This window comes from Lytechinus pictus, chromosome 11 (genome assembly GCF_037042905.1).
Source record: "Lytechinus pictus isolate F3 Inbred chromosome 11, Lp3.0, whole genome shotgun sequence".
NCBI lineage: Eukaryota > Metazoa > Echinodermata > Echinoidea > Temnopleuroida > Toxopneustidae > Lytechinus > Lytechinus pictus.
Window position 1 is genome coordinate 31,689,395 of NC_087255.1, and position 13,112 is coordinate 31,702,506.

The following is a 13,112-nucleotide window of genomic DNA, read 5'->3' on the forward strand; positions in this document are numbered from 1 at the left end:
TGCCAAAGTACTGCATAGCAGTTTGGGATCCACACTCACAAATCGGACCAGGACAAGTTAGAACGGGAGTCAACATACGGCTGCTAGATTCACTTTAAAGCCGGAATACAGCAAGGGAGGAGTCTAATGTCACCAAGATGCTACAAAAACTAAAGTGGGATACACTGAAAGTCCGGAGAAGTAAGGCTATACTAGGCTGGCGACCTTGTACCCCTTGTACAAAGAGACACATGAATTTGTACCCTCCAACATAATTATCAACCCACCTTCAATCTCAAAACCCAACCAGTTGTACAATAACAAACTAGACAAAAGCATGAAAAGGGAACTCTCAAATACAACGTTAGGGTCGAATAAATAAAGACTGCTACCGACACTCTATGTGGGCTCCATGTATCCCAAGAGCCAAGAACATCGCAGAATGGAACCTTCTTGGTGAGGATGTCAGAAATTCCAAAGACAAAGAAACTAAAAGAAGAACTGAAGCAATCCATGGCCGTAGGCAGCGAGGAGGTGGGGGGCAGTTACCCCTCAAAATTTTTGGAAAACTATACATGTCACCTCCCCCCCCCCCTATGAAGTATAGTGTCCACGGAATCCTTCAATATTTATTTGACATTAGACAATGTAAAAGCATTTCGCTCCTCGATTTTTTGGCATCAATATTGTCCATAAATACTCAGTTTTCATTTCAATTTTTAGTGGAGGGGACTAATGAAAGCCCCCCCCCCCCGGCAGGAAAAAAAAGAATGAAGAAGAGGAATATTAAAAAAAAAACCCGTACGACTGGATGCATTTCTAGTTCTACGTACTATACTCTAATGTAGCAGCGTAACCCCAGCCGCGGCGGCAGCATGGCAGACGATCTTGGAGACGAATGGTGGTTGGATACCGACAAAACTGGAGGACAAGATATAGAAATAGATGGTGCGTAGCATCTAATTGTAGTGTATTATTATTGTGGACATTTGATAGCATATTCAGTGACTAGAAAAGCTATATTTTACCCTTTCACTCATGCCTGAAATTTGTATCAGTCCCACATCACTCGAAAATATGTTAGTATCTCGTGAGCGTAGAAGAGGCACGCCGGCCGCGAATATTTTTTCCGCACGCGCACATGTATAGTCTATAGAAACGCTATGGCACATGAATTATTCATAAGTTGAGTTAAAAAACTGAAGTGCGCAGACGCATGAACTTTGCTATAGTTCTGTAGCTTCATCAATTTGTACATATGAACGAATGGACGAGCACACTGATCTTGTTGTAGTACTTGTAGTACATAAAAAATGAGTGGGATCCATCCCAATCTCCTCGCTTTCTCAAGTTTCGATTTCTCTCTTTTAGTCTTAATTCCCCTCTCTTTTGCAATCTCTCTCCCTTCCTCTCTCTAAGCACACTTAGCCAGAAGGCTTCTAGAGAGTAAAAATCATTTACTAACTTATGCTTATGTAGGATTGTTAATTTGTCATTTAGGCCCCCTACCTATTTTGTTTATTTCCTTTGACTCGTGTTTTCTTCAGGTGTTTTACATTTCTGCTCTGTCTAGACTTTAGTTCATTTGCATTTCTTTTCAGTACTGCCCTTGCAGTCTGGACTTAGGTTATTTGAGTTTAATGATATTCAGTTGTCATTCATTCATTCTACTCTGAATGCCTTTCCTGTGTTTCTCTTGTCATCTTCATTCCTTCTCTATTCTCTCTTCAGCCAGGTGTTCCACTCATTCCATCCCTCACCTGACTCCTTAGTTTCTACTTCCATTATTATATAATCACCAGACATCTTTGTCATCTCATCTCATTCCTTATTGGTTTATCTTATGAATTGGGTTCTTACATTTTAGTTCGATCCTTCCATTTTCTTTAGTTTGATTGGTTGTTATTTCTAATTTAAATATGTATGTAAATTATACTGTGATCCAAAGTTAAGCTGAGGCATAATAGCCCAGATATTAAACAGTGTACTACCAGACTCCTTCGGTTTAAGTTCTCTTCATTTTGCGTCTGCTTCATTCCCCTTCAGTTTGATGATTTAGAACTTCATTTATTTTCAACTCCAAACATATAATCATCTTCAACCCTACACTTACTCTCAACGAAGCCAGGGATTCGATCCCATTCACGCACCGCCAAAAACCTCAAACTTTCGCCCACGAGATTTCTACTTTCCACCTAAAAGATCTAGCCCTAAATCATGTACATGGGATACAACTTCATTTCCAACATTTCTACGATATTGATATCATTTTTAAACAAGAATTCATTCAAAAAATTAGAAAAATGTTATGAAAAGACGGGGAAAAACTTGCCTCCGTGTTTACGTCGCCATCTTGATTTCATTGTCTTTCGCTTGGCGACAGCATGCAAATCGCGCAATTGAATACTCCATTCTTCATAGCTTGAGTATGCATGGTCCATATTTTGCCTCTGCTATTATTTTGAATAAATGTATTTCTAAATTCATCACAATTGCAGTTTTATCATATTTTTGCTTTTAAAAAATGATGCTACATGTATTTTGTGACTAAGGCTACGTACCGTCTGCTCTTTCTATCGATATCAAGGGATTCTAGTTAGGAAGCATTTCGTGAAACGGGTTTAGTAAGATTGGAACTAACTCCGTGGTTGGTGGATCATAAAGATATGACTAACTTGTCCAGGTGTTGAGAAATGGGCCCCAGATAATCAGACAATAGTTTAAATGTGGCAAGAATATAAATTCACAAGGATGCTTCATGGTAAAATTTTATTGACTCTCTTTAATCCTCCAATTACTCTAGAAATCTTTTTACAAATGTAATGATATTTCCATGTCACATTTTCATCTCTCTCTGTTCTCATCCCTCCGCTTGGTTGGGAGATCGTCGGGTCCAACCCGCATGTGAAGTATCATATAAACTGAATGTTAGTGACTCATCAGGCCAGGAGAGCACTGGAGCGGCTATTATGGATTTTTTAAATATATATATCAAAGTAATACTTTTAATAGCTTAACATTGATATCCAGGGGAGCTTTGAGTCATAAGCAATAAGAACAGCTTGAGTGAAATTGAAGTTGTAGTTGCTTTATAAGAAAAATGCTCCAGATGCCATCGGTGATCTTTTAGTATATCTGATTTCAGTATGAAATCATCTCTAATATGTTTAAGAAAGATGCAGGATGATATGAAATGATCAGGTATTTCATCGTCAAGCTTACAAAGAGGACAAAGGGAGTTCATACTCTTTCCGATCTTGCATCTTCTTGCCTGTACTAGATATGTCCCAGAAAGGAGTTGTGCTCTGTATATTAATGCTTGTCTCAAGCGATCCTGGACTGGACCGGGAGGTTCGGTACCTCCACCTTGACTTTTGACTTTCCCATCCAATTCTTCAGGGATGATTTCTGGGAGATTACTCTGTCCACCTGCTTTCTCACAGTAGCATGAACTTTACTTTTGAAGACCTGCTTCTATTGCTGGTATGAAGGACTCGAGTTAAGAAGCAAGTTCAAGTCAGGCAGTTTGTATTTGAGTAGTAGATCCTTCAAAGCTCTAGGAGTGAGGAGGGCAAAGGCATCGAGATAATGTCTTGAGTTCAAAACTTCCAAGAGAATAATAATAGTACATTTAAATTGCGCAATTTCTGTATGCATTTACTCAACTGCGTATTACTATACTTAAAAAGTGAAATAGTTAACAAGATAAGTAAATAAAAAGTACGGTTAAGTTATATTTAAGGGAAAAGGGAAGCCTACTATATCTACAAATCATATGATAAAAAGTGACTTATTCATTGAAACTCTCTTGAAAAAGGTAGTTTTTTAGTTTAGTTTTAAACAAGGTATTAAACAGATAATGTGTTTCTTATTGAGGAAGGGAGACTATTCCAGAGTTTGGGTGTAGCACTAACAAAGGCACGATCACCTAGTGTAATCTTTGTTGTATTGGTGGGTGACTGAGTATGCTTCATGAGAACTATGAAGTCTGTGGGACTGGGTGGGCGAAACACAAGATTTGTAGTCAAGGTCAACAAACATAGGATTTTATTATCGAATTATTTTTTCTCTCTCTTTGAAAAAAATATTCATCTTACTACTTGCGTAAATCCTTGCGTCACACTTATTTTTCCGGGTGGGGGATGATCTGTTGTTCCATTCTCCCTAAACAATAGGTGTGATGCAAGGATTTATGCCATTGCATCTTACATGGAGTTATTTTCTAAGCCAGCACCGCTGCTATATTGCATCATGCAGGCGAGGCTGCAGAGGTGTCCACTTGTTATTTATTTTAATCAGAAAAAAATACTTACCATGAGGATGTCGGTCAGCTTTGACTGTCTTTCAGGGTTTCCTGTGGTGGCGCCAGATATAAATTCACAATCTTAATTCAGCCCATCAGCAATTTTTAGGCTTGTTTGAATTTCACCATATGAGCAAATCTTTGACTATTTAATGAAATAATGGCACCAATCAATAAAATACATTCCTATGGCACTACTTTGGAAAATATGATTTTAGCAGTGACATTTTTTTCTTTAAATTGAGAACGAAAAAATCTACATGCTTTGATCAAAACCAGCAGTACAAACTTCATTCCTGAACAAACAGTGTATATGAATAGAAAAACTGCACCCTCTCTTGGCAAAAATGTCTGTCACATTATCGTTTTGTTCAGCTCATCTCCAAAACAGAAGAAAAAATTATGCACAGAATAAAAAGATTAGGAATTTGATTTGTTTGATCAATCTGAAAATAAGATCATCATAGTAAATTTCATAGAATAATATTTATTCATGAAATTATGTTTTTTGGTGAAAAATGTAAATTTTATTGTCAATTAGTTTGATTGATGTGCCTGCGATTTCACGGGTGCTAAATACTACATAGCATTGCAATTCTTTGGTTTTTTTAACCCCCAACAGCCACGCCTGGAACCTTACAAGAACTCAAGAAAACATCAAGTCTAACAAAGGCAAATAAAGAACTAAACAAAAGGAAACACCCTCCAACTTCAGCAGAAACAGAAGATGGAGAAAAGTCAAAGAAAGCAAAGAAAAAACGAAAGAAGGTGAGATTCAATGAGGATACTTGGTATTACCTATAATGATATCATCTATCAGTTCTATGAAATGCAATTTTCTCAGTAAATTGAAAGAAGATCTCTAGATCTGCATGCACATTCACACTTAAATGAGAGAAATTTTCACTCAAGTCTTTCATGAATCATTAACTTGGAATTTATTCATGCAACATTATAGGGAAGTTATTTTGTGGCCATAAAATAGAACCTGTAAAACTTCATCATAGATTTGTTATTCTTTAAAAACATGTTTCTCTTACTATTCTGCATCTATAAGAAGCATGTACATATATAAGACAAAAATATACATTATATCTCTGTAATGAAAAGAAATTTTCAATAGTATCTGCCTTTATTTCTTGAGAAAGAAAGTGTGGAATTGTCATTTAGATGGTGACAGTATCGAAGGCTGCACTTAAAATCTGTTAGAGTTATTCCCAAAGTTCTGCGTTCTTATTGTTGCTTTATGTAGAAATCCTGGTCTATTATGATTCACAAATGAAAACATTCATCGCCGTACGCAGACATTTTTCCGGGGGGAGGCAAGAAACTTAGAAAGTGAGAGAGCAACTCACTGACCTTGTCATTGGGGCACTTCAGCCTTGAAATGTAAGGATTTCATGCACATTTTAGGTAAATTTTGAGAAAATGTACATAGTAAAAAAGTTTTAAGAATTTTTCCCAGGCTGTGTATGGCCATGATTTTGATGTTGAATTTTAATGTTCCCAAATACATTCCAATTCATGTCTTGAATAGATGTGTTCACAATTTTATTTGAACAGAAAAATTTGAGCTCTCATTTAGCATCAAGAGGTGACCAGCCAGGAACAAAAGATGATTTACAAGTATCCATGGCAACATACTTCCATGAGAAATTATCAACCATTGAAATGGAAGAACTTATTCTTGATGGTAAGCTGTGTACCATTTGAAATAGTAGAAAATTATAATGGTTTCAACTTTGCTGAATATTAAAGCATTACTACAAAGGTTTGATTAGATATCATAGACAATCATCAGTGTCCATAATTCCTGAATTTACTATTTCAGATTTTTGTTTCAGAGTGTATAATTGATTTTGACACAAACTGAAAACGATTTTGCTGGGAAGCGAGAAAGGGAATTATCATGTTGGATTCTCATGACGATGATGACAGTAATGTACAACAACAAAATGAATGCCAAAAAGAAATTGCAATGATGCATACCTGTAGACAATGTCCTCAGAAAGTTAATTTGTTAAGGTATTCTGTCTACTTATCAGGATTACCAATTCATGTTAAGTCTAAAAAAACCTTGCAAATCATCCTTATGTGAAAAACCATGCTAATATGTTAGATCGTTTAATAGTTTATTTGTAAACCTGCTTTCAGAAAAAATGTACACAGGGGCCCAGTGCAAATTTGCCCCTGAAATGCCACCCCCCCAAAAAAAAGCCCCCAAAGCCCTGGTAAACTATGGAAGTGCCCCTGAAATCCAATAAAGTCCAATGTAATATGTTATACAATGTAGAAAACTTTGGGCTGGTGAGCTAAGAATGTAGCCCTATATTTTTTTCCTTGCTTACCTTGGCCATGCAGACGACTGCTTTCTGCAGCTCAACGGTGACGGTGCTCCTGTATCAGAGTATTTATCAAGGAGAATACCCACATGGACGGACATGGTTGATGAACATAAGAAGGAGAAGACACCAAACCATTCTTGTATCGTCCTGCTTCTCACCTCTAGTGCTAAAAGGGCAGTAGATCTGAATAGAGATACGCAGGCCTTCAAGGGGACTTGTGTCACAGCGAAGCTCTTTGCCAAACATTTACGAGTAAGTCTAATCTAAAATTGCATGATATTTCACATTTGTCGACTGGATTACCATAAGCTGTAATAGTCTATGATATGGCGATACATCACTCTCTGTCAATGTTCATATGCACTTTTTTTTTTCTCCTCGTTCGTAAAAGAACTAAAAACGTCTGATATTCCATTTTGATTTCATTTTAGTCATGACTGAATGTGTCATTATGTGTGCCATAGAATCAGGAAGAGTTTGAGTTTCTGTACAAGTAAGATTTGTCCTTGTGTTTATTTATATTCTTATGATCCTCTCATTGATGTATTATATCTTTCTATAGAAAACTTTTTCTCTATGAAAATGGATTTTGTTAAGTCCAGTAGTATAACTGTTAGTTACTAAATATATGCAATATAAAGCTATTATTATAATCAGGATTATGATAGTGGCATTGTCATGAAATTGGGAACCCACCGTCCACTTTGTACAGCAGCGCATTACTCTAAGTATGGTAATGCATCTGTTCCCTAGTTTTCACCTTCATTCACTTTGCACACAAGGGAATGTGTAAAAATCAATGAGTGCTTCGCAAAAGCATGAGTTGGTTGATTATGATTGTGGTGTTGATTATCATTATTATCCAATTTATTTCATCTCCTCAGATCAGTGAGCAAGTGAAATACCTTCAGAGTCACAGAGTCCAGTTTGCCGTGGCAACGCCTCATAGAGTCTCCAGTCTTCTTGAATCAGGATCATTTAATGTAGATGATATGAAATACGTCATCCTGGATTGGAACTGGCGGGATGCTAAGCTCAGAAAGTTTGTGGATATCCCGGAATTGAGGAAAGACCTCTTTGATTTGTTGAGAAAACATTTAGTACCGGCAGCCAACAAGGGACAACTCCGCTTTGGATTATTTTAAAGGGGCACTCTTGGAAAGCATTCTATCATCTTTTTTTGTCAGACAAGTAGTCAGATTTGACAACCTACCTTTGTCTACTCTTTGATTGGCTGAGTGCACTCTTTGGTAACTGTCCGAAAAAACATCTGACAAGTCCTATCTTGAAACGTTCCCCACGACCTTACGGCATGCGCCTGTAATCCAAGCTATATGTTGATACAGAGGTTTGAGGTACCAGCCTTAGTCACTTCTACAGATGTTAACATCTAAGATCGGTCCCTGACGTAAATATTCCTATCTGATTACATGTCTGTGAAGTTACAACACACACATGGTATAGGTGAATTGATCACTGTGCTGCATCTTCCAGTCTTTATCAGGTTGTTGAGGAAGGATATGAATGTACGTCAAGTTTAGAAGGTTTACTGCTAGGTATTACTCCCCAGATGCCTAGAGATACAAAATATGGCATGAAACAGGTAATGCTTTTATAAATATTCAAAATCAGAATATAAGGAAATATGGTTTTAACTCTTTTATTTGGTAAAAATGTCAGACTAACTTCTAACAAAAGTCGTATGAAAGTAACCCTAATGGTCCCAAGGGATGGGGAGGGAGGGGGGGGGGGGATAATGCGCAATGAGTCTATAATGTAGAAAACTAATTTCACAAGTTTTCATGGCTTTTACAGCCAAATTCTAAAATCATGCATAAATCAGCATTATAATCAATTCATATAAAATGTAAAGATAAGATGTATTAGTAAAATTTAGCTATGCAACTTGTAGATTAAGCCATCACCTACCATCATGCAATTTATTTCTATGACCATGCAATGCTTGGGCAAGATCGGGGGGGGGGGGGGGGTGGGGGAGTAAAGTATACCCATGGATTATCATATCCAATAATTGTTGAAATGCTTAGATTTTATGCTCATGTGATTTATTACAAATTGGATTGCAGCAATTGCACAGTGTGAGACAATCTCACTATGAAAAGATGCTAACAATGCTCTAAATGGGACTGCCATTGTTTTGACATCCTATCCTAGGGATAAGGTGTTCTACTTTGCACATGGCTTGCTTTAGATACAATTTTAAGAATTTAATTTTTGAAAATTAGATTATTTCTTACTAGATTACTATATTCAGTCAAGTAATTTACATGAATTCTCATACATTTGAAGAGAATTGTGTCAGTTTTATTAGAGTATTAAAGTATACCAGAATAAGGTCCCTATAAGTATGACATAGTGATACTAAGGATTACATGGTTTTCACAGACTTTACAATAACAGTTGGTTGTACACATACAATAGATTCAATTGCTTTCTGTACATGACCTGGTTATAAGAAAGTACAAAACTAATATTTAAAAATCTGAATTAAGTTTCTTTAGTAGTGCAACATTTTTTATTGACTTGAACGAGTAAATATAACAACAATAAATTTCTTCATTTAGAGTTACTGTTTGCATTTTGTTTTATTGCAGTTTTTTTTCCCGAATTATGAAATTTGTTGAAGCTGTTAATATTGTTAAATCGAGAAAGCCACCCTTTGTCTACTTCTGTAGTTTTCTCAGTTATCTGATTCATTAACTAATCGCAACTCCGTGAAATCACAAAATCTTAGCTGAAAAATAACCCCACTGAAGCTCACAAACATAGATAAACTCATGTGGGACAGTGTATTAGTATTGCCTGAATGCATACCCAATACTGGCTAGAGTGCCTTGCTGATTTTTTTCACTTTCTCAGCAATTACACACGTTTTATCAGAATCATTTGACACATATTTTTTTTGCACATCAATTCAATTCAACATGCAAACACTTGGGTGGTGATTTTATTGAATTTTGTTCGAGCTCATTTTTATATTATTCCCACAACTGCCATATTTTTATGTTTAAGATTAGTGATGGTAGTGATTTTTTAAAATCTGATTGCTAAGAAAGCATGAATGCTTGTAAGCAAGCAACCAGTGGACTGATGGCGTAAGGTCCTCTCCGAGGGACCTGGTAATTAGGAATTAAATGGCTTACGAAAGGGCACTAGCGCACCAAATGGGAATCAATCCCGGGTCACTGGGATATGAAACCCCGCTCTACCGACTGAGCTGTGATGCCTCTAGTAGAGGACTGCACCATATTTTATTTGATTTTCTTGAGACAAGTCAGAGTCTATAGTATTATTTTCACTGTCCATTAGAATCCTGCTTGTGTACACATGTATACACATAAAAATTCAATCAGATTCCTCTTCGCATGCAGAGATTTAAAGAAACCTTTGGTGATCTCATATGGTAAATATTAGTTCTCAACTACCCTAGAGGGTGCATTGTGGGTTGGTATACAAGGTCCGCATCATCTACTTTCCATTTGGTCTCATCTCACATGGTCTAATCCTAAGTTTGTCTACGAACCTTGTAAAAAAATTTCATTTTACCCATTTAGTTCTATTTTCCACCCAGATTTACACCATTTAATGCCACCACACACCTTATGATTGGTCTGCGACCTGATTTTGGAATAAATTGTAATAGAATTTGATGCTTTTATTGAGACATATAATTCCAGGGATTACTCCCAACCCTCTGATCTTACTGTGTAATGTTCTAAATCATCCTACAAATACCTATGTTCAAATCTGTGACTATACTGTCATCCTTATAGAATAAAACCATCTGAGCAATAGACTAAATGAAAATTAGACTAGATATTAGACCAAGTCTGGTATAGATGATATGTGTTCAGACCATGTGGTATTAGACTATCTGAAAGTTGGACCAACTGCCTGAGACCAAGTGAATTATAACCCCCCCCCCCCCAGTTAGGTAACCGAATGATTTTATCCACATACTTGTATAGAAATCAACAGGAAATTGCATATGAAACGCCAGATTGTCTTATACACGTATCTTCAAATTCAAGGCAAGTGATTTAATCTGACTCTATATATAATCAGTTCCAGAGTAAAAGTGGGCATAATTTTGTTATAACTGGTAACAAACTTTAAAAACACATATTTTCGATTGGCTGGAAGTTCTTTGAATGTGCCACAGCCACCTACCAAGTCAGTTTCATGCCACAACAAGACAAACGCGTGATTAATTCTACTTATTTTGTAGAAGACTACTCGAGAGCTGACATCCATTTTTTAAAAACAACTGAAGAAATGCCTCTACTGGGAGTGTAACAGAAGTAGGAGCAGATTAAGGATTTAAGATGAGCCACTGAAATCTTTAAATATAATTGTGGTAGTTCATCTGTTTACGCCACAAAAAGTTTGTTTCTCAAAAACATGGGTTGATTTCTTCAGGATTTTATTTCTTGCCTGAACGAATTTCGGCAGAGCCCTAGTTGTCTCGCCTGAAGGAGGAATCACTTTTCCTGTCTGTTGGTTTTTTTAGTCTGTTACACGAATGTTAAAGTTTTTGTTCAACTTGCTCCCATTTCTTTATTTAATAATATATATAATAATAATAATGGATATTTAGAGGCGCTAAAAACAAAAAGTACCATAGCGCGTACAATCTATGAATACTAATATAACATTTGTAATACTAACCACAATATTCAAGATAAAAAGGGAAATTAATTATTGAGGAAAAAGGTATGTCTGAAGGGAAGATATGAAGTCAAGAATACTGGAAGCATTTCTTATTGGAAGAGGGCTGGCATTCCAAGTCTTGGCAGCTGCTACAGCAAAACGTTTTTCGGCAGAGGAGAGTTTCGATAGGGAAATGCAAAGTCTGCATGTGTCAGTGATTGAACGAAGATTACGAGAGGGTGTGTATACTTTGATGGTATTTCTGCACCAGTTGTGTTTACAATTAGTACAAGTGATCCTTGGGTAATACTACATGTGTGTTGTTGAGGATAATGGGGTCAAAGATCATCTAGGGGTACGTCAAAGGTCATCTAGGGTTCAAAAGGTCAAAAGATAAATGAGGCCATGTTCATTGTTCATCCTTTTTTGAAGTTTTTGTTCAACTTGCTCTCATTTCTTTATTTCTGCATCAACCTCTATCACACCCGGTTTAAATAATTCTTTGGTAATACCACATTTGTGTTGTGGAGGATGATGGTGTCAAAGGTCATCTGAGGGTCGAAAGGTCAAGTTTTCATTTAACTTGTTCCCATCTCTTTATTTCTGCATCAATTGTGTTTACACTTGGTACAAATGATCTCTGGGTTATACCACACTTGTGTTGAGGATGATAGGGTAAATGTCATCTAGGGGTCAAAAGGTCAAAATTTTATTCTAGTTGCTCTTATTTCTTTTTACTTCTTCATCACTTATGTTTACACTTGGTACAAATGATCCTTGGGTAATACCACGTTGTTCATGAGGATAATAAAGCCAAAGGTCATCTAGGGGTCAAAGATCATGTATATTTTATTAATCGCAAAATCAGGCAAGACTTTCTTTAACAGAACCAAAGGTTGATCTCAACACAAATCCGTACAGAGCATCATTGCCTTGCCGTTTGGAAGCTTGTTTATGATAACTCTTGGTCCCATGTCTCTATTGATCTTTTGCCAGTTAAGCATATACTTGGAAAACAGGTTCCAAGTTACGCAGATGCCTTGTGCAAATAACCAACCCACAGTAAGCCATGCATGATGAGACTATTTGAGAATCAGAAAGATTTAAAAGAAAATTTTCTTCACATGAGCAGAAATGACCTTTGAATAATGTTTTAATTAGTGATCATTGTACAGTGTCAACAAGCTTGCGGGGATAGGTCAGCCTTCTCAGCAATTCTGATGAGGGTTTCAGGCATCTCAACAGCAAAATCAAGATTTCAATTGATGAAGTAAAAAACCCACACCCAATACATTATTGTTTTTTATAATCATTGTTATAATTATTGGGAGGGGGTGAAGGAAGGGGATATGCCATTAATAAGTAGCCTATAGGGACTCCTCCCTAGTAACTAATTTAATTTTGAATAGATTCTATGTTGAATGTGTATGCAAATGTATTTTTTCAAGTTGGATAAATGTGTTGATAGTGTAATAATAAGTTACCTTTTAGATACATTCCAGCAAATTCAATTCAATTAAAGTCAATTTTGAAATAGATTCTTTACGTAGGCAATACAGCACGTGTAATAAGAGAATTATAAATTAGGTTTGAATTACCCGGTAAGATCCATTTCCCGATTTCCCTTCTAAGGAGATCTTTTGCAAACCCATGCTTCATTTTCATTGACCTTGACCTAGACCTCCATGTGGCTGTCTACGTACAATTTGTTTTGAAAATGCTATATCATATCAACAATTATCGAAGACCTAATTATTGTAGCAAAAAGCTGAAAGAGGAACAGTGTTATTTCATGACCTTGATGACGTCGATAC

At 36.5% G+C, this 13,112-nt stretch overlaps 1 protein-coding gene across 1 annotated transcript; it reads left to right on the plus strand.

The window, feature by feature from the left end:
- The first annotated feature begins 817 nt into the window (after nt 1-817).
- On the plus strand, nt 818-9,213 carry LOC129271188 (uncharacterized protein C3orf26 homolog). The gene is made up of 5 exons (XM_054908560.2): nt 818-927; nt 4,905-5,050; nt 5,846-5,975; nt 6,644-6,879; nt 7,512-9,213. Exons 1-5 carry the CDS (start codon nt 855-857, stop codon nt 7,770-7,772), a joined length of 846 nt encoding a protein of 281 aa, XP_054764535.2. The 5' UTR covers nt 818-854; the 3' UTR covers nt 7,773-9,213.
- Nucleotides 9,214-13,112: the final 3,899 nt, after the last annotated feature.

Excerpts from the sequence above, each read along its gene's own strand:
- LOC129271188 (XM_054908560.2), top strand. The coding sequence starts at position 855 with ATGGCAGACGATCTTGGAGACGAATGGTGGTTGGATACCGACAAAACT. Across the intron at positions 928-4,904 it reads ACAAGATATAGAAATAGATG|CCACGCCTGGAACCTTACAA; the intron begins GTGCGTAGCATC and ends AACCCCCAACAG. Across the intron at positions 5,051-5,845 it reads CAAAGAAAAAACGAAAGAAG|AAAAATTTGAGCTCTCATTT; the intron begins GTGAGATTCAAT and ends TTATTTGAACAG.